At 39.6% G+C, this 22,968-nt stretch overlaps 2 protein-coding genes across 3 annotated transcripts in view; both read left to right on the top strand.

Moving 5' to 3' along the window:
* LOC116852576 (dipeptidase 1-like) overlaps positions 1-15,096 on the top strand; it is a gene marked incomplete at its 5' end in the record, with an annotated part of 148,808 nt that extends 133,712 nt beyond the window's left edge. The window contains 4 exons of the mRNA XM_032833078.1: positions 647-731; positions 1,388-1,463; positions 1,802-1,940; positions 4,564-15,096. Of these exons, the coding sequence (XP_032688969.1) occupies positions 647-731; positions 1,388-1,463; positions 1,802-1,940; positions 4,564-4,653 (390 nt within the window). The remainder of the gene's footprint in view (positions 1-646; positions 732-1,387; positions 1,464-1,801; positions 1,941-4,563) is intronic.
* Positions 15,097-18,346: 3,250 nt separating this feature from the next.
* The window catches only part of LOC116852577, a 20,004-nt gene continuing 15,382 nt past the window's right edge, over positions 18,347-22,968 (top strand). The window contains exon 1 of one of the 2 annotated variants that reach the window (XM_032833079.1): positions 18,347-20,545. The gene's annotated coding sequence lies outside the window, so the exon portion shown is untranslated. The remainder of the gene's footprint in view (positions 20,546-22,968) is intronic. The other variant, XM_032833081.1, reaches the window with a different exon arrangement.

Genomic DNA, 22,968 nt, shown 5'->3' with positions numbered 1-22,968 from the left:
ACTTCACTCTCTTCCGGTCCGCGATCAATACTGCCTTAATTATACCCGCAGAACGAGAGGATGAGTAACAGCGATCTAAGCCGGATGGCTTGTCCGGTAACGTGTTATTAACCGCGCCGTCCTGCTGCCCTAATTAACATTGCCCGTGTAGTTTAAGCTACGTTAGGTGTCGAATAGACGGCGATCTATGCGCACTGTGTGTCCCTTGGCACAGTTTCTCCGATAGCTTCCGCCAAGTGATAAAAAGGAGCGCTTGATCGAGCGGAGATTAGCGTTTCTGAACTGTACCGCGATGTCTCCTCGAGATAATGTCCCGTGTCTTCCGTTAACAAGAAAATTACTCGAGCTTGTGATAAACGAAACTAATAATTCACGGAGAAAACACTAAGGATATCATTTGGCTACGTATAATTGTCACACGAAAATATTAATGTTATCTATCTATATAGAAAAATTCCCGTTGAATAACCATTGAGCTCTCGAACAACTGATGTACTCTCGCGAAATACTCTACCAGTTGGATAATTTATATTGTAACTTTACTACACACAGCGTGATGTCGCTACAACGTATTTTCGTATCGCACATTTAAGGATGGAGAGAAATACGATCGCGAGGCGTATGACATTAATGTATCTGTTTGCAGGCTAAGAATGGCGGAGTGGCGATGGTCCCTTTTTATACCTACTTCATAACGTGCAACAGCACCGCTACCATAAAAGACGTTATTGGTACGTAGAACGCTATTCGCGATGCTGCGCTAAGCCATGCCGCACGGAAGCGAATTATACTGTATCGATATTGCACGCGACAGACGCAATTACCGTACTCTGTTATTTTACGATGCAAAACCTGTCTTTGCAAACTTCATGTTTAAAGTCGATATGGAAAATAAATTTACCCAATATTCCACGAACGAAACGTAAAAATTTCTCACACATAGAATAGACTTCGCGAGAATTCGAAAATTCATCTTAATTTATCTGTTATTCTTACGAGAAATTGGTATTGTCTATTTTCTTAGTTTAGGTCTGCAGGTATTTATATGCTAAGAAAAAAATGTTTATTCGCGGTTTATACTAATAACACACACACATATATACTTCCAAATTCACATTCTTTTATTTAAATAAAATAAACTGCTTTCAAAAGTTAAGATTTTGAGAAAATGTGTATTTACTTATCTGGAAAATATTTCATATTAATATAAGCAAATATGTTATTAACGTATCCCTTGAATAAATATTTTTTTGATTCTTAAATATTTTTTTGATTCTTAAATATTTTTTTGATTCTTAAATATTTTTGTCTCTCAGTGTAATGAAACGTTAGCCATTTCGACGTCGCTACCACGACGAGATAATCACAGCTCTATACTCTGTTTCAGCGCACATCAATCACATTCGAAAGGTGGCAGGGATCGATCACGTCGGGATCGGAGCGGGTTTCGACGGAATAAATTTGTAATTATTCCTTACTGTCTCTCTGTGTGCGCTGTATTCTCTCACGAGGCGTACATTCAGAAACGACATTGCCACATACGGCCAATTTAGTCCGCGTCTGCGATAACGGTTACAATTAACAAAGTTACGCCAATCAAAGATGCAATTTATATCGCTCTGAGAACAAACAATTGTCTGGTCAGCGCATAATTATAACGCTCTAAAACAAAAAAGGAAATAGTCCGTCAAACGATATTTATTGCGATAATCACGCGAGCTATGTCGTTTTCTGAATACCGACTCGAGATCAGCGAACTAAGAAGATCATCTGACTTCCGCGAGTCTCGTCCCTTTCACAGCACTCCCACTGGCTTGGAAGATGTCTCGAGATATCCGCAATTATTGGCCACCTTACTGGAGGATCCTTCCTGGACGGAGGAGGACATTAAGAAATTGGCCGGCCTTAACTTGCTGAGGGTATTCGCGAAAGTCGAGCAGGTACATTGCTTATTTTTTATTGGATGCATTCTTTTTACGATTTCGTTTACGACGTTGTAAACAGAAAGCATTCTAATTGCTCGAACAAAACACGTAATCCCGATTGCGAGTGAGCTCCCCGACGCTGTACCCCGTAATTCAAGGTATCTGATTGCGATTAATCGCCCACGTTAAATTTATCGGCGCTATTGGACGGCTGTGAAAGTTTTATCACTCTTCGTCACGCGCGCGCCAACGTAATTAAACGCATTAGAACTTGGAATTGCTCGTTTTCGATTTTTATTGTTGGAATTCACTTTTCGTTGTTTGAATTGAAAGAGGAATTAACGGAACTTGACAATTGATAATGTGTACCGATAATATCTTCACTGGCGCTAATTCTTATTAAATTAAAAACTTCCCGAGTCGAAAATGTGATTCTACCATTAACCTCGCAAAATTCTATCGAATTCGAAGGATCAATGGGGAATATCGAGATATAAATGCTTTAGAATACACAGAACTCCAATAATGTCTGTTATTTCCGGCTGGGGTATTTTGGTATTCTACATCTTATCAACATATTTTTGTATCATGATTCTTGGTTTTGTGAAAAAGCTCAAAAATCCAGTCATATTAAATATAAGGATAATAGTATATGTATATACTTACCGTTGCATTTAATATGGTTGAGTTGCTGAGTTTTCTCAAAACCAACAGTTATGATACAAAAATATGCGATGCGTTTGAACAAAAATACTCTAATCGGAAATGAAAAATATTATTAGAATCCTATATATAATCAATGTATTCTCCATTAAAAGCTACATTTGTAACTGATAATTCAGTTATGAATTTAGCACTGTATAGTCATTAAACCACGCTGAAAGGATCAGTTAATACCAACGACTGTTCCTATTATTTGCCATTTGCAAGCACAGACAGTATTATTGCACGCGAATCGTATAGAAGCCGTTAATTCCATCGCCACAAATGCAGAAAGTTGGGTTTGCCGCAGCATATAACGAATGTGTACTACAGATTTTGCAATGAAACCTCACTGATCGAAATCAATGAAATATAAAATAGAAGAGTAAAGTAGGAATGTTTCCATCAAAATCAATGAATATTCACAGATTATATACAAGTGAAATACTTTTTTTCTTTACTAAATCTACTGATCAAGAAACATTTTTCACTCATTTACACTTTAAGAAAGTAAGTTTGAATGACGCGACGACAGATGTTAGACTTGACTTTTTTATCTTTTGTCTCGCGTATTACGTGCTTTTCTGTAACCGAATATTCCATTACGTCACTAATGACGTGACGTGTATTTACGCGTCAATTACAATTCCCGCCGGTTGATTAAAATAAAATTTCGTTGACCCTTGAAATATTCAATCGGACTCTCGTCGACATCACGTTATTTAAAGTGCGTTTCCCCGATCGAATCGTATCTACGCCGGTGTCAGTGCCACGAGTGAGTATCCGCAGTGATGAAGCAGCCAGGATGCAAGAAAGCTAGGACCGGAGGATATAGGAGATGCCAAGATGTAGGCATATATTTCCCGACACGCCAAATCATTTATTACATGAAATGCTTCCGATTTTTACGGACGTTCGATGAATTTACCGAGAATGAGAACATATTCTCCTCCCTGAGTTCACTTAAAATTCAATAAATAAATATACACTGTAAAAAATCTTGCGTACACAGTACGTAAACAAATGTTCCAAAAAGTCCACTCTAAATTTTGTATCAAAAATAACTCATTCATATGTTCATTCGGGTGTTATTTACATTATGTATAGACTAGTATATAATATAAATAACACAAAATGAACATATAAATGAGTTATTTTCGACACAAAATTTAGAGTGGACTTTTTGGAACATTTGTTTACGTACTGTGTTTACGCAACATTTTTTACAGTGAATATAGTTGGAATAAACTATTTAATAGTTTATTAATATTTTGTTAAATATAATTATTATAGTTATTATAGTTATTTTATGTACAGAGTTATTTTTAGTAAGTAATTAAAACTTTAGTTGCAATAACTACCAAATTGTTTATTCCAATTGTACGCATTACAATTTTTTCCTATAAGTTGCTATTACCATGTTTTTTTCTAAGTATACGTGTCCAGATATTGGTATTTTTTTTTAACCGTAATTATCTATTGACACGCAGAATTGTTGGGCACATAAATTCTATCATAATATAAAATTCAATAGAAATTTCAGGTTCGATGTGCAAGCAAAATTTTAATTCGATCTACTTCCGAACGTAATAATACTGAAAGTACTGAAATAAATACAGCGTAATTCAGAAAATAGTAAAAACGCTCGGCAAGTACACATTAGCGTATATTGGCGACTGATAATGCACGAATTCTACGGGACGCTATCTGCGGTGTCTGCAGGGTATCCTGCAGGGTATCCTGCGGTCTAGACTAGTCACGCGCGTAACACAAGTCGAGTTTGCAACTTGTAACTTCCTTTCCATAGAATTTGATCTCGGTACCTTTTGGTAGGAAGTACCCAGCGGTAATATCGAGCCCAGCAAGATCTTATCGCGTCTGGTTCCCCGTTACCCAGCCGCGTCACGTATGCGATCATTGTCTTTTCTGATAACAGGTTCGCGACGAGTGGCACAGGGCGGCGGTGTTACCCGTGGAGAAGATCAGCCCGCCGGATAACTCTGCCTGCGTCTACGGAGCGTCCTGATCCTCTTTGCGGACACTCACACCGGGACTTCTCGACTTTGCGCGATCGCCGAAGATCCTGCGAGTGGCGCGGTATTACGGGAGCCTGTGAGCACGCGTATCCCGAATCGCCAAAGGATCCTTCCGAAAAAAGAAAGCCTCCACACATCAGACACTCGCCGGGCAACGGCAAAGAGAAACAGAGAGAAAGAGAGAGCGATTCACACCGAAAGAAACTGCCGACTACTTCAGGGACTCCGTCGCGCCTTAACGAGTGACGAAGATTTAGCGCGGGAATGCGACCGGTCTTTCGAAATTAATGGCGTCGAGGATCCTTCAGAGACACCTTTGGGACGAGCCCGTTCGTCCGCTTCCGACGTCGCTTGGAAGAATCTCAAGATCAACGCCGCGACCATAAATCGCGCTCGCGATTAAGATGTGTTACGTTTGAGAAATGATCATTCTCCCGTTGTATGAGCATGCGCCGCTTCATTTCGCAATATTGGCCATGAATTCGCAAAGTCTCATAATACTAACGAAAGATTAACGACTGTTCTCCCAACTGTTTCCGTGCTTGTGAATTATTCGGTATCACATTTTGCGATCGTTTGTCAGGCGTTTCCGTCCAGACCCAAATTAAAATTTCGCTTCACGCATCCGGACATCCGGTTTGAGCATTATTTCACGTCACGAGCGATACACTGAGGCATAAGTGTGCTTTAGACCCGCCACGCTATACATTGTAACTTGTACCAAGCGATAATCGCGAAACACGAAAGTCTAACGACACGATCTCGTAATTCCCGCTTTCAGATGCAATTATCCGACCATGCGGATTAGTCCACGAAAGTGCATTACTACGTCCTCAGCTTGTTGTCCAACTTATTTCGCTGATCGCGAAGGCGATCGGAAGGATCCTCGAGAAAGCCTCCCAAGAAGAGGCAAAAACTCATCATTGTTGACGCGCATTTACTTCCAACTGTGGCAGCCTGATTCTCATATCACGTTCACATCGACGCAATTTTCGCGCTAGACTAATGAAATTCGGAAACAGGCGGCCACATTTAGCGCTAAATGTGCGGACAGGTCACACGACGACACCGTATGTGATCAATCCTATGAAACTTGTGAAACGTGCTCGGGACTGAAGCCGAAACCGCACGTTCGAGAATGCAGGACAATTATTATCACATCTCTCAGGCGTTACGATTATATCGTTCTTTATATTTTCGACCAGTGGAAAAAGAACGTGAACAACGCCAGCGTTATGCACCAGCCGAAGAAGAGATAAATTGTACTTTTATAATTTTTAGACGAATTAACGATAGTACCGTATCACAATGTCCCGGAATCCCGCGAAACGTTTGGATTCATTCCCATGATAGACAGGAACTGCAGTTCTACGGATTGCGTGACGGATTAATAGACGTTTGTACCGCTTGCGTTCCTCGTAAACGAACTCATCTTTGCTCGCGCTCGCGTGTACTTCCTTTTCCGAGCGAAATCATATCTCCGGAAAAATCTTTCGGTGGAGCTCGCACCTTTTCGTTTTTATCCGCATAGAAAATTTCTTAAATTTAATTGGGATCTAATCCGATTTCCCAAAATAGAGTTATGGATTCTGGGTAGAAATGTAATATTTCGAAATTCAAAGTTTCCCTCGCATTTTCTCTAACCCCGTATCTTCATCTTACATTAGACAAAAGAAAATATGGTAACACTTTCCGAATAATTTTCTTACTCGGAAAGAATGTTCAAAGTGTTAAATTCTAAACACAAGAAAACACAATGCATTTTTATTCGCTTCCGTAAAAGTTATCAAAATTTAATGCTTTTTTTAATCAGCGTAAAATACATCGAGAAATATGAATTTATTAACATTGTTGCGACTCAATAAAATTGAAAAAAGTTATAATAAAAAACAAAACATATATTTGTAAGAACAGTAACGTTTGAAAGGTTAATCTGAACAAATTTTACCTATACGTTCAGAACTCTAAGGTTAAAAATATTTTTTTTTTATATTTTATTCTATTAAAACAATAATTGGTATGAAAATGAAATTCTCCGTTTGTTACCACAAAAATATACTGACATTACCGACTGAAAAAAGCGCGAATTCTTGTAACATTTCTGTTCTGATTGTAGATAGAGGATCTATTGTTAGGACAAAAATGAAATGTTTTCAATTACTATCAGTTGAAAGAAATTCAGACATTCTAATCAGAATCTATGCTGTATCTGAGAAAATCTTGGGAAATTTTTATGCGGCTCAGTATCGATCTGTGCTCGCGGATGCTCGTAAAAGCGAGGTATACAGAGTTTTTCTCAACTCTTCGACAAACTTATAGCTATGAAGTCTTTCGTCATTCCGTGAGTTGAGTTTTTCCAAACGAAAATACAGTCAAATATCAAGTTTCTTACACTTTCTTCACTTGCAACATTGCATAACGTAACTTTTAGTGGCTCGTCTGTATCCTCCAAAGATACTTCGCGAGAGAGATTATTCATATCTAACCACAATAGAAAGGTTATTAATATTTCGACAATATATACACTTAAGAAGGAGTGATTCCGTACTATTCAATGAATCCGCAGCGGTGTTTGTCAGCGTAGTTTTGAAACGCCCTGTATATAAACGTCGAATCGGACAAGTGCGCTTATGGTGTGTGAATTTCAAGAAATCACTAAGGAGATAATTGAGAGATTATTGAGAGAGATAGTGCTAGAAAGAATACCAAATTTCTGGCGACTCGCTGAAGCCTCGAAAATAGCTCCCACGTGTCAATAAAGAGAACAAACGGCAAATCTCGTTCTATGACTAGCTTCTGTAATTGATACTAACGCAACGAATCGAATTTCGTCTTTCGAATATCGACTTCGACTACTTCGTAAAAAAAAAGGAAGAAAAGAGAAAAAAAAAGTATAAAGGGATTTAACATCGTTTTCCGCAAGATGCACGCTTCTGATAGATAACACTTTGCGCTTTCGACTGAACCCGCTTGCTGAAGAATATCGGCCAGTCTTGAGATCCACTTGGCACGCGGTGTTTGCGACAATTGTTCCCCGCTGTTGGGTCACGACACGCTCACGGGTGCGTGTGGTAACGCGCGCGCGCGCGAGTCGACTCGTTGCCGATGTTGAACACTGCCAACAAGCCACGCTTACGCATACTGGATTCTCTGCGAGGACTCGGGTCTCATACCTGCGATACCCCACTCACAAAAACGTACGCGAAGCACCGAATCTTCGATCGACGATCTGACGGTCGCGCGACGGCACGGAATTCGATAGATCGATACCTACCTGTCGCGCGTCGGGAAACCGAAACATCCTCACATATCCGCATAGACGAGCTTCCCGAGGCGTGATCGATCGTACTTTGCGCACAATTGCTCGAGTTCCACCGCCGTGTTTACCGCATCCCTGATTTCACGAAACGTCGTTCCGTTCAACACGCTCCCTGCCTCCCTCTTTCTGGTCCCCGCCCCGTCCCGTCCTCCCTCGCGCGAATGCTCCGTGTGAACGAATGTTGATCTAACAAATCACACGTAAAGCGAAACGCGATCTGTATTCTTCGAAAGTTATCGCCGACGCGAGCCGTTTATTTTGAAAATGGCGCGCAACGATTTTCAGAAATAGAATTTACAGAGAGTTCACGGGCACACACGCGGGAGTTTGTATTCTGGAATTGAATGCGCGTCGCGAACTTGGACTCCCGCCACTTTCAAAATAATCACACGACGAACAACTTATTACTGGACGAACAGTTACGCATCGTCCCTTCCCCATCCCCTTTCTCCCCTTCCCCGCCTAGGGCTGTGATATTTTCCACGAGCCTCATGAGACGTTTTGTGCTTCCACATTAAAAAAAAAAGAAAAAAAAGAAATCAAGGCATGTCGCTGAGGAGAGGAAATGTGTCGCCGAAGAAAATCACGCGATACACTCGACGATTCATTAAAGCGATAATAGTTGGTTTCAACTTATATCATCGCACGAACATTGCCGAGCCGATCTTTGCATTCGAATCTCATTGAGGAATACAGCGGTTGAATTAATGAGATTTTGCTTGAACGGACAAAATTCGTCCGAGCGAAAGTTTAAATCGCACTGAGAGGTAAAATAGTTGATCTAATTAAAATTATAAATATTTTTTGTTCCAACCATACTTTTTAATTATTCCAACACGAATAATGGCGGTAGTAATATGCACATAAGATTATTATTACTAACATTACAATAGAACTCAGGGAAACAAATTTTTAGTTAAAGATATTAAATGAAAAAAATTAAATAAATTTCTCTCGCAAATGCAAGAAAAAAATTTTTTTAAATTACTATAAATTATGGATAAAAATCTTGACGATAATTTACAGTAATTATTTACCAACGTGATCACAATTAAAAATATCAGATATTTTTTTTCAGTGCGATTGAATGAATTATATAGTTACTGCAATGAGTTGTCAATTGATTCAATAATCGCAATTTGGTCAATAACCGTATCGACTTATACTGTTGCATTGACGCGTAATTTGTCCAATAGATACATTTTATTGAAGACGAGTGACTGCCGATTTTGTCGATTTCCCAATTGCTTATTTTTCTCAGTGCAGGAACCGTGATTTCAAACATTCGTATTGTGATTAAAGTGGAAAAAAGTCATAAAGCACATAGACAGAGCTATTTCCGAGATGCTAACTTTGCTTCGCATCCCCCCACTTTCCCGCTCTTTATCCATATATCTGTGCACTATTACACAGAATCCCGTAACTATATATGACTTCGTAGCATAAGTTCGCCGCGAAAACTTTAAAGGACATATTTCATCCCGACGTTACCAATATTCCGCGAAATCTCTCAGCCGACCATCGTACCGCCTTAATCGAATAAATCGCGAGACATCGCGCGAGAACGAGACATTCTGTCGATACGCCGAGATTTTCCGATTACGACTTTGTAATATTGCGTTGAACGATAGCGGCATCCAAGCGCAGGATCCGTAGCGGAAACGACGAGAAGTATAGCGTAGAGTTTATCGCGGACCGTACATTTGCGAGAAATTTTTAGGTACACAGTTGAAAATCGCGAACGATTTAACGAAAACACACACGTACACACTCGCTCACTCACACACACATATACCCACAAATGCACACGCATCTCGTGAGAGAACACGAACCGATGCCTTCAACAATTCGCGGCGCTATTTCACGAGCGACGGAATCTTCGTCCGCGCAAACTGTTGGATAATTAGAATTTCGACGCGGAACACTTTTTTGCAAGAAGAGAAACGCGAGTTAAAAAGTGCTTGTATAGCTGTTAATTCGTAAAAAAAATATATATATATCGTTGGCTATACTTTTCCCCGCGGCAACACATTCGGATTTCGATCCGTGCGAAAATGCGAATTCCTTTTTCTCTCGAAGTAACGTTATCAGTATGCATCTCTATTCCGAGAAATCTCTAGCAAATACACTGAAAATTGTCAAAATAAACAAAAAAAAGAAATAAAAGTTTACGATTAATCAATAACCGTACTAGCGAGACGCAGCTCCCCTTTACATACATTTTAGCAGCAATAAACGCAGGTAACCGCCAGATAGTCTACTATTAAGTAGCATAAACGACCAATAGGAAGATACGCATAATTTTTAATTCGTATGGAGTAAGTCTAACGAGTACGTAATTACGGTACTTTGCTCAATACCACCAATTAGGACGTCAGGACATACACGGGACACATATACACACACACACACGTAAACCGCTCTTTCCGTAGCGTCTCCGTAATGAGAAACCACGTTTAGATAAACCAAACGATCGTCACGGTTATTCTTTATAAATCATTTACGAGACCTTCCCGCTCGCGCCAAGACGTGAGTAGACGCCGAGACAAATACTATACGAGCCGACCCGAATCGAGGGAAAACCTAGATAATCATTTTGAAGTGTGTATGAGTGATCACGCGCGAAAGAGCGAACGATGATTATAGCGAAAATAATGTGCAGCGTTCAGCATGCGAGCGAACGAGACGAGAGAGAAAAGACATATTGTCAAAAACCGGAATAATTTCGAGCGCTTCGAGACGGAGGACGTAACAACAATCGTATCCGACTGATGTCAATTATTTGTCAGCGAGAGATGAATCTTATCGATGCATCACTCGCGCCTCGTATCGTTTCGACAATCCACACTTCTCGACTTCATTTCGTCACAAACTGACAAATATTTCTCGCCTTACAATGAGAAAGAAAAGACAATGATTGATCCAATTAAAATTATAGCTACTTTTGAACCTAACCATATCTTTTGGTTATTCTAACACGAAAATGGTAATAGGAACATGCATATAAAGTTGTTATCACTAATATTGTAGTAAAATTTAATTTAAGAAATAGTTTTATTGACCATAATTTATAGTGATTATTTCTCTATGAGATTTTATATATATATATATATATATATATATATATATATATATATATATATATATACACATACATTACACAGCGATTGCTCGACAAGGCACGGAGAGAATAAAATTGAGACAAGCAGAATCCCGGACATGGACGTTCTCTTCTCGAACAGCTCGATCGTTATTCTTTCGATAGATCAACGTGTTCATTTTTGTAAAACCTAAGAAGTAGGGCGATCGACCCACGCATGTGTAGAAACCATTTTTTCTAAAACGACTTGACCGGAGAATATCGGAGGAGACGCGAGAGAAGGAAGACAACGGTCGAGACGACAAAGGGAAATCTTAGCTATAAACCTTAACGTGTATAATATAAACAACACACAACTGCCTAGAAAAAATTCAGATTAATATATATATATATATAATATTATACTTACTATATTATATACAATTAATAATGACATGTCTAAACGCACAACGGGCAAGTTTAACTGGGCAAAGGAATGCGTGTGTAAAATAAGATATACATCCAACCTGTAACTAATGTACGTACGTGTGTACAAGATGTCCCAGAACCGCCGGAACATATTTCAGTGACCGAATCTTAGCTAACCGAAGGCCGAATTGAAGAAAATATGTCGAAATATTTGCGATTCTGACGTTATAAGGCATCGATAGTCGTTGAGTTATAAGCGAAAATATATGACGAGTGAAACACCCGAGAGCGAAAGAGCGAGAGAGAGCAAGAGAGGGATATATATATATATATATATATATATATATATAGAGAGAGAGAGAGAGAGAGAGAGAGAGAGAGAGAGAGAGTATGTGAAAGCTTAAGCAGAGAAAATAACATCATATTGTTTAATTAAAAGTTCCGTCTGCTTTTACTTGAACGATATTTGGCGGCTACCACACGATATGCTTTGCGTTGAAACTTGAATAATCGCGATGTGATGCGTCTTCCGTGAGAGAGAACTTCGTTGTAGAAAAAAAGAACAATTTCTGTGCGCGAGAGCACAGCGCAGCCCCGTCGTTATCCGAAATACACACAGGTAGTTTCGCGATACGCCGTACAACAGGCAAGGGGGAACGACGAATCAGTTCAGCGACTGCACTCGAGAGACCATAACGCAGCACGTTTCTGACCGTAGCTACGATTTTTCACTTTGCCGGACGATGATAATGTACTCCCCAGCACTTATCCGCGAAACAAGTTTTGCGATCGGATGTCGATATATCGAGAATGCCAGCGAAAACAAACTTACATTGGTACGCTAGCGCCCAGCCGCGATATTTCGCCCGTTATCTCAGCCAAGTTACCGGTTTGAAAAGTTAAACTCCTGCGGGGACGTCGTACATTTCCGACACCCTCAATAATGCAAGCGCAAGAAAGGGATCAGTTGCTGTAATGCGAGTTCGTCAGGCGTTTTCTATTTTCCGCGATCTAGAAGTTGCGCGGAGACTCGTTTCGCCCAGCGTTTCGTTACGCGCGATAATAATTTTAAGTATACTCTCGCCGACCTCTGACAGCAAGATTCTCGGGGCGAAATAACAGCGATCGTCATCGACTTTTGAACGGCGGGATCAAATCGCACTTCGGAACGGCTAAAGTCGTGCAAGTTGGCCCGAGCGAAAAGGCGAGGAGTAGCGCAATGGCAGACACCGGGAAGTAACTGTAGATTTTCTCACGACGAACTTCGGCCAAGATACGACGCGAAACTTTCGTACGCTCGCATTCTCGATTTATCGCTTTGTCGAACGCTCGAGATGAATCCTAGAGATAAAAAAAAGTGACGACTGAGCCGAAGCACTTTAACGGCGACGCCACTCTAAAGAGCGTCGCCGTTTATCGCTCTGTGCGAGAAAACTCGGGAACGCGAGAGGCGGAGTGGGAGAGACGTTAAAGGGAATTTCATTATCAACAATTACAAGTACAATCAGCAGGATGCCTCGAGCTGTTCGATGACTTATACAGCGTGTGTAAAAGTTTTTAGAAAAATTTAACTACGTGATGGAGCGAGCGAGCGAGCGAACGAGAGAGAGAGAGAAAGCGAGAGCGAAAACGCGCGCGAGAGAGAATTGCGAGATGATAATACATTTAATGTTACGAGGATTAATGCATGACCGGATATTAAAGAGACTATGAAAATGGAGATAATAGAGAGAGAGAGAGAGAGAGAGAGAGAGAGAGAGAAAGTTTTAATAAAATAATTCGTAACGCGCGCGCGCGCACACGCGCTCTATAAACAAGAGACACTATTGATACCTATTACCTAAGAATTCATAGGATATATATATACGCGGATACACACCTACACAATCATAGAGAGAAAGGCAGAGAGAATGTGTGAACGAGAGAAAAAAGGAGAATCTGAGAAAAAAAGAGCAAAATGGACATGGAAATCCTATGAACATAACTATAAATATATACCGACGTATGTGCGTGATTACATTAATATCTATGCAAAATTAGACATCGATGTACTTGCGGACGTAACACGTGCATGAGACTAAATCTTGCTATTATCTATATGACAACAGATAAATATATACTATATACATAGGATGTCGCACAACGCTATCGCCACCCTCTTCTTCTGCGGATTCTTTGATTTTGAATTCACCTTCTCCGTATGAATGTTGAATTTTTGATACTGGGCACTCCACTGCAACTGAATCCACGCTTGAGATTCTGTTAATGTGACGTTAGCAAAGTGAAACAAGCGCAACATTTGATCAACACAAGAAAGCTTCTGCGCTTCTTCAATTGCTTATAACTCAAGTACTATTGATGCTTCGACATTTTCGACTGAAGAAATTATCGAACTGATCAAAGAATTCTCAGAGAAAAGAGTGGCGCTGGTCCACTGGAGCATCCTGTACATAAGGAAAAAGAGGGAAAGAGAGAGAGGAAAAACAATGTAAATGTATGAATGAGAAATATTGTGCGTAAGAGAGTGTAAAGAGAATAGGAATGAACTAATTGAGAATTTTTTAAAAGGAAGTCGGGCCGCGCGTTTTTCGAGCGTACGCTCGCCGGTCCCGGCAAACTTAGGGAAATATTTACAAGTGATACATTTACTTGAGGGCAGTTTTAGTTAGAGTGAGAAAGATAAACCTAGATCTCGTGTATAAACTAATTTTAGGAGTTTCAGTTTGTTTGATGTTAGAAGTGATCCGGGAGAACGTCGAGTCGATCGTCGTGGACGCGCGAGAACGCGGCAATAAAATCGAATCGAAACGAATCGGTATCCTGTTGCATTTAATTGCGGGCTCTCATGTTCGCGGACGATTAAAGTCGGAGCGCCTCATCGAGTTTGCAAAAGGACTTCCTCCTTAAACTTGCGCATTGGCTAGTCGAAGCGCTAATAAGGTAACTTACCCGTTCACGATTAAACCGCTTTACATTAATTAGGCGCGCTTGCTCCGCTCTATGAAATTCAATTTTACGACACCGTACTATAACTAAGCCATTTTAGTGGATCAGCAGCGTTTTTACTCAATTTCTTATCATTAGTAGGCAATTACGATTGTTGAATTTTTAGCAAATTGAATACAAGTAAAGAGAGAAGCAGAGGATTGTTACGGGAGTAAAGTAAGCGTTTAAAACGAGATATACTCGAAAAGACATTTCGGAGGCGAGAATGAAAGCTTATGCGAATATCACGAGTCACGCGCCATTTTACGGCGCGATAGGTCAAGTTATTAATAAATGATTAGGAAATTTTGGAATCTCCGGTCGAGATAAACGCGCAAGATGATACGCTTGCGGCCTCAACGGAGACCACTGATTCGATTTTACGCGTCGGTCATTAAAAAGAAAGAAAAAAAAAGAAGAGAAAAAAGAAATTATTACTTCGCGTGATGATGCGAGTTTCGCGAAGAGCGGACGAAGACGATCGCAACGGCGATGATTTTATCTACGTTAATCTAGAAGACATTGCTGGAACAATGATTTGTACGCCTTCTATGAAGGACCCTAGAGTACATTATTATGTTACCTAATACTCATAAGCATACATTATCTAATAAATATTATTTACAAAATCAGCCCCGAGAGCTCTTAACGAGTGCATTTATTTCAACATTCCCCGGAACACATACCCCAGAAGATAAAGGATCTATTAAACGACGAGAAAAAAATATCTAAAAAATTAAAGATATTTATTCGGTAGGTACTAACATGTTAATTAATTAAATCTAGATTCTTTTATTTAGTCTAAACCATTGCTTTCATATATGTGACAAACCAAAGTTTTGAGAAAATAGGACACTGAGAAAAAATACTTAAAAATTTATTTGTGGCATACAAAGTTTAATGTTCTGTGTGAATGAACTTTATATCTTAGATATAAATTTTCAAGTATTTTTTTTTTCATATATTTTTGTATATTTTTTCTGAAGTACTTTTCTCTAGAATTTTTTCAAGTATTTTCAAATAATTTTCAAGTATTTTTTTCATATATTTTAATATGTTTTTTCTCAAGTATCTTTTTCCCACAAATGTATTTTTTCAAGTATTTTTTTCTCAATGTATTTATAAAATTAATATTTTAAGAAAATGGTATATTCCTTCTCTCTATTTGAAGAATATTTTATATCAGTACAAGAAAATATATTATATATAAATTGGTACCCACCGAATTCTTTTTATTTTTGAGATATTTTTCTCTCGATGTACAAGGACGCGAATATTCAAATTCTCGGGAACAAAGTTCCCGTGCTTGAAAACTCTACGCTTGGATTGTCACGATTTCCCGCTGTGCGGTTAGATAGATTTGCGCTTGGGAATAACGACAGCGGGTGTTCGTTCAAATGGATAAAAATAGTCCTAAGTAGCGTGGCGCGCGGTTAGCTTCTAGAGTACATCTAATAGAAATTAATAGCATCCTAGGTAACGGCGGTCTCATGAGAAAAGATAGTCGAGTTTTACAGCCAAGAATGCTGACACATCCAGAACCGGCCATATATTTTCGTTAAAGCACGATTATCGATTGGTGAAAGCTACACAGAAAGAAATTTCAGGAGCGTTCGCCATAGATCAACGTCCACGAAAACACTGACATACAACGATTTGCGCGGATTTTCGGAGACGCATTCTTAGATAAAACGTTGAATAATTTCAATTAATAGCGCATGCCTCGATCGAGTTCCACAATATACTCTGGAGTGAATTCGCACTGATAAATAAATAAAATACCAAGTTCTTTCACGCCTTTCACGGTGAGACTTTTACATGAACCGTAAAACTGTTACACGCGCATTTACCGCAACTTTAACAATTTATCCTGTCTTTTTTCCTTTGTGTAAACCAAAAAAGAAATAAAAAATAGAGCAGACCAACGCTTAAACAATCCATGTCCACGTTACGCGTTTCTCGCGCCCGCTGTTTAACGATGCCGCGCTCGCTCGAAAAATGCTTAAGAGAAAAAGGAGGAATCGCTTTTCTCCGGCGCTCTTTTTATTCGCGGTAATAAACCGAACACACGCGTTAGGCGAAAGCCTAGAAAGCAAAGTGAAAAGCGTGACTAACGTGCCGTGCAGGCGCGTGCTAACGAGAAACTCCGCGAGATTTAGTGGACGTCTAATGGGCCGTAAAATGCACGATGAATCGATATGTTAATGTCGCCACAGGCCTGACTTATTTACGGTCGCTCGTAAAAAGAGAGCGATGGTGATGATAACTATTCACTACGATAATTCCGAAGTGTTGATAGCATGATCTATCACCTCGATAATTAGCTCAGACTTGAACCAACATACACGAAAATATTTGGTCGCGCGAGAAATCAAACGTCAAGTATTCGTGTATCTCTCCTCATCTACACAATTGGCATTTCTATTACAATCACAGCACAAACCATTATATAAATTTATGCCCACGCTGCAAATCCAAGTATGTTATTTTTAAACGCATAAAGCGTGTAATTTGACCTTTCTTTTGCGCGTTTCTTGCGATCTTAAATCACGTCACCTAACAAGATGAGTAAAATATAATTTAATACACTTAACTGACATGACTTAAAACGATAAGAAATATGTAGAAAAAAAATCATCCAAAATAACACACTTGCATTTACGATGTGTATAGTAAAGCAAAAAATGGCAATATGAAGCAAGACTGATTTCTTGAACAATTATCTGCCAGCAACTAAACCTAACGATTAGAGCCCTCATCGGTCACCAAAGGGATCTGGCGCCAATACTATGTTATTTATAGCGTAAAATTCAAAATTTTTTCCCATCTTAATTGATAAATTTAACATATTATTTATATATGTGTCGATTAAGAATAAGATTAAGCGTCAAAATCACAAAGTTAGTTGTTTGGAAATAACTTTTTCTACTTTGAGATGTTGGGTTATTTGGAAAATAAGAATAGGTAATAACATGGAACAAGGTGTTTTATATGAAACAGGTGGTCCATATTACCACATCTCGTGCAGGAAGAGTAAAAGTGACATTTTTATTTCATAGGCTTTCTGTTCATAAGCTTGAAGAATTCCTGTGTAATTTGAATTATTGAGTTTAATTTTCTTAACACAAAATAACACAAAAACGCAGGAAATATTTTCATTTTCATTTTTAATTTATGTTTTTTTACATTCAAAGGCAATTTAATAAAAAAAGTTGTTTTGACATCAACAATTTTATAATAACAAAAATTAAATTATTTCTTTATTTTCATGCCTGCTTCATACCACCATCCTATTTCCAAAATGCCACTTGTATTATGTTAAAAAAATGTGCTCTTTGAACGGTTTGTTCGCTTTCCTGACAAACATGAATACATTATAAGAGATATATTTGCTAACACATCTTATCGATGAAATTATCTCATTAAATATTAATTTTTTTCGTCTGAAACAAAAAGTGATCCACACATGTTCTTACCCCTTCTCCTCTCTTTATATCGTAAATCAAAATTTTTTCTCCAGCTACTTTCCGTGATCAAATACAGATCGTACCGTGTCGAGGGACATTTAATAGCTACTTTATCTAATAGCCGCTAACTGTCATTAGCACGCTACCTGGACGCGACGGCAGCACTCGACACGCGATCGTTGCATCGCGGATGACCGGCGGGTAAGCGCGGCTGACAACGGCGCGGACGCGCATCGACTTCGTAACCGACCGTCGGGAGAGAAGCAGGGTGAGAGAGCCGGAGGATCCTTATCCTCCTTGCCGGGGATGCCGCGGAGAGAAGCTTCGCGATATAACACATCGATCTGTTGTCGGCGAATGCGCAGTGAAACGCGCGTCACGACGCGAGCCGCCGCGCCGCTCCGGCTGCATTTCCAGCGTGCCACCCCATATAAAACCGTGACCGGGGCGCGATACCAACAGGTGATGCCGAAGGAGGAGGACACTCCCTCGAGCGACATCGTCGAGAGTCTCCCCTGAGTCCTGCCGCCGTCGCCGTCAGTGATTTACTACTCACGAGCCTATCGTTTGTTCCTGCCTCTCTCTGCGGATCGCCGACGACTCGCCGCGGCCGACGACCACCAGGACCCATCATCCGAAGGCTCACGAGAGCAAACGAGCCGAACATCGGATCCTCGTGCTCGCCGCGGATCAACGGCAGAGGAAAAGCGGAGGGACCGTCGGCGAGAGAGAGAGAGAAGCAGCGAAAGTTTCGGTCGGTCGGTCGATGATTTAGTGGGCAGGTCGCTTAACAGTGCTTCTCTCGCGACTCCCGACGCAGCTTCCCGCGCGCGCGTTCGCCCTCGCGAGAGAACTCCGGAGGAACCTGATCGGGGCGCAAGCTGGGATGAGCGCGAGATCGATTCGCGACATACGATGATCAAGTGTCCCCGTCCTCGCATTGGATTCCGCCAAGGTGAGCGACTTTGAAATCTTTCATGAGCGATCCTCCGTGGCGACGCACGGGTGATTTTCGTACGTGTACGCAACGCGACGATAACTGCGTGGAACGAGCGAATTTCCCTACCACTTCTCATGCACCGGCTGTCCCTCTGGCTCCAATTAATTGTTGAAATTTCAAATTCAGATCTACTTCTCCTCGAGATAGTCTTTCACTATTCGATCGGTTTTCTACGCGCACACACAGGTACTTATCACGATACAGAAATACCGGCTACATAAATTGGAAATGAACTTTCCAAAGGAGCTCGTGACGGTTCAAAGGGAGTATCTGTGAAAGGGAATTTTCTTACACGGAGACACAAAGTACGAATACAATGAGATTACGCGATTGCGCGGGCGAGACCGACGAACGGCGTGGACGCAAGACGAATGTGGCAACAAAAAGGACAGGAATCATTCCGTGAGATAGAAATGTCTCCCCGTCATCAGAAATACATATTAAAGCGCTTTTCCAGAAATACATAAAGGGATCTGAAGAGCATTGTGGTGGGACAGGATATTTCACTGTTCAACGGTCAGTACGCGACGGACATCTTCACTTTATATGTAAAATCATTGATTTCCTCTTGTCGCTTCGACAATTCAGAATCCGATTGCGTTGCTACACGGATTTATTAATAACCGAAACCAGATTTCTCTTTCTCTTCTACGATTTTTCCTCCCTCTCATTTTTCTTCCATCCGTCCGTTGCCCGCGCTGAAGCTATTAATTTCGCGTTGAATATATATCTAGAAGATACACTCCCGAGATTAATCCATCAGTGCTGTCGGCTCAACGCGACCCACGTTTCGCCAATGAGCGAAGACGCAAAGGCAGCTTGATTCCGAGCGAGCATAATTCGAGTCGACACCAACCGACTCCAATATAGAGCGCAATATATTAAACACGCCGGTGATCCGGAGCGTATTCGTGAATTCGTAAACTACCAGAGGAAAAGTAATGCAGAGGCCAATTTATGGAAATTGGACCGAATAATCAACGTTGCGCTATAACACGATCCACGTCGTCGGGAAAGCAATCGTCCATTCGGACAATACGTGTCTCTAGAAATGGGCGGTTTCATTACACCGCGGAGGATGACAAGAGTGAAATGACGAAGCGGGAAACGTGGCGCGAGGAAACGAACCGCCCTAGCTATCGTCATGTTTTCTTAGTACGCTGGCACTGCGTACGCAACACGTGTTGGCATAAAAATAAAACCACGCCGACGGCTTCCCCGGCACGGCGCCTGAAATTTCCAGGTTCATCGAGCCACTTTGTTGATTAGCAGTTCGGATTACACGCGCTAACCTTTGCTGCTATGTAACTCAATCGCTTGAAAGTGAAACCTTAGTCGGAAACGGATGGCTCGTTAATTTTGATACAGCTTTTATTCGAATATCTGGCTCATCGGTAAAGAAAGAGAGGGAAGAGGAAGAAAGGAAAGAAAGACAGAGAGAAAAAGAAAGAGAGAGAGAGAGAGAGGCAGGAAGACAGAGGAGAGAGACACCGCAAATGGGCGACAATAATCAATCGCCGAGCGTGGTTTCTTGGGTCGCGAAACTTGGTGGAGCGTAAACGAGATGCTGTGACAACGGAAAACAGAAGAAAAAGAAAGAAAGGTAAGCTGTAAGATAACTTGAACATTTTCTCAAGTAGTTCTTCCTTGCGGAAATAAAAATTCTGGCTGCGCTTAAGACAGACAAGAGCGCAAAAAGACGCTTGAAAAACACGCGGTGTGTTGTCATTTACGAAAAGGAGATGCGATCGCATAAGTAACAAAAATATACGAATGAAACCGGGCTCATATACAGGGTGTTTCACAACCACCGTAAGATATTTTTATAGCGTATTCTGAACATAAAGTAGAGTAAAAAATCTTAATACAAAAATGTCGAGACTACAAGTCTAGACTACAAGTCGAGACTACTAGTACTAGTTTTTTAATTATAACTGATCAAAGATTACCAGTAATATCGCATAGAATTTGCACGCTCAAACCGTAATTATACAGTACGCACATCGTTTTATCATTTGTTCTACCCTTATAGAAATATCATACTAAGAATCATTGATAATTACTTATTATCCAGTATTTTTAATACTGAAAATAAGTAATTATCAATGATTCTTAGTATGATATTTCTATAAGGGTCGACTTCACAGTTAATATTAATTTTTACTACACAGCTGATTCCTGAAAACATTAATAATTATTATTGTTATTATTAGAATTATTAAATTTAATAGTTCTACACTTAAAACAAGGATTTTTGCGTTTTTAACATAAAAAATAATCATGGAAAATAATTTATTATTTTTATATTTTTAAGTTTTTTGAGAAGTGAAATCGTATAAATCGTATTTTTCATGATTACTTTTTATGTCAAAAACGCATAAAATCCTTGTTTCTCAAATGTGAAACTATTAAATTTGATAATTCTAACAATAATAATTATTAATGTTTTTAGGAATCAGCTGTGTAGTAAAAATCAATATTAACTGTGAAGTCGATAACAAATAATAAAACGATGTATTATATAACTACGGGCCTGAGCGCGTATTCTACGTGATATTAATCTTTGATCGGTTATAATTTAAAAACTATTGTAGTCTCAACATTTTTGTATTAGGATTTTTGACTCTATTTTATCTTCAGAATACGCTACTAAAATATCTTACGGTGGTTGTGAGACATCCTGTGTAGAATATATAAGGCATAGTACACGGTATGAAAATGGGGAGATAAATGATGAAGCATTCGCGCGAGTACGCGTCCGAGCACCCGCTGCATCAAAAAGACTGCGTTACGTAGAGTAATTAAAAATGCAAATTCAACGGCGCGATAATAGGGTGCCATTGAATCTCTTATTCCGTATTCATGTGTACACTCTCTCATTTCCCGAAGCAACACGTGCAAAAGCTAAATGTCATAATAAATAGATGTAAATGAGCACCCAGATAGGCAATTATACAAAAGCGCGCTACTTTATAACGCGCGTTATAAACGCGTTATAAACGCGAATCATTTACGAATCTGGGCCGACTGGCGACCGGTGAATATTTTACTCACCTTAATTACTAAAGTATCCGATGTTTAAAAAATGCGATTTCAATGGTTCTGAAAAATTCAGCTTCGAAATACGCGAAAAGACGGCGAAATATAATTTCTCTCATCGATCACAAGCGCATCTTGTCGTAATACAAATTTCCCGAACTCTGCCGGCGAGAAACTACACGATGTTGATTACACCGATAGTTGTTTCAGGCGTAGGCCGTGTTAAAAGCTTTTTATCTCGCTCTTTTCGCGAATGCTCGATGCGCTTACCTACTTTTGCTTCAACATGTCTCAAAAGGTTAAATATAGACTCCGACCTCTCTACGTGATATTTGCACGATATTAAGAAATAGTAATATTAAACTCCCTGTATATCACACGTTTGTACGTATTTGCACATGACCACTATCTGAAGTATAACCAGTATATTCTTCATCGAAATGCTATACTTATAACCGGTGGTTCAGTTGCAAATGTAGCACTGCAATCAATAATGTCTCGCTGAAAGGATTAATTAATAGTAACGATTACTCCTATTATTGATGCACTTTGCAAATATAGACAATGTTATTGTATGTAAAGCGCATCTATTCAGAGAAAAAATATCTGAAAAATAGAAAATATTTATTTGGTGAGTACTAATATATTTTAACATATTTGTTAAAATCTAGATTCTTTTATTTGAATACAATAAATAATTGCATTTCAAGAAAAACTAAGGTTTTCTTAAGGTTTCAAGAAAATATTTTCTTACTTAAACATTTTGTATTAGTACAAGCAAATATGTTATTAACACTCACCGAATATATATTCATTATACAGGGTGTTCAAAAAGTCCCGGACCGGTGAAATATCTCGAAAACTAAGCATTTTAGAAAAAAATGTTTCAGATAAAAGTTGTGGCGTTTAAAAAAATGTATTTACTGATCACATCAGTTTGACCTTGGGTTGCGTAGCGAAGGTCAGGTCAAGGTCACATTAATTTTT

The sequence above is a fragment of the Odontomachus brunneus genome, unplaced genomic scaffold, assembly GCF_010583005.1.
Source record: "Odontomachus brunneus isolate Ranch 3 - 2012 unplaced genomic scaffold, Obru_v1 Obru_scaffold_235, whole genome shotgun sequence".
Taxonomy (NCBI): Eukaryota; Metazoa; Arthropoda; class Insecta; order Hymenoptera; family Formicidae; genus Odontomachus; species Odontomachus brunneus.
Note: the sequence above shows the minus strand (reverse complement) of the source record. Positions and strands in the feature narration are given on the sequence as shown.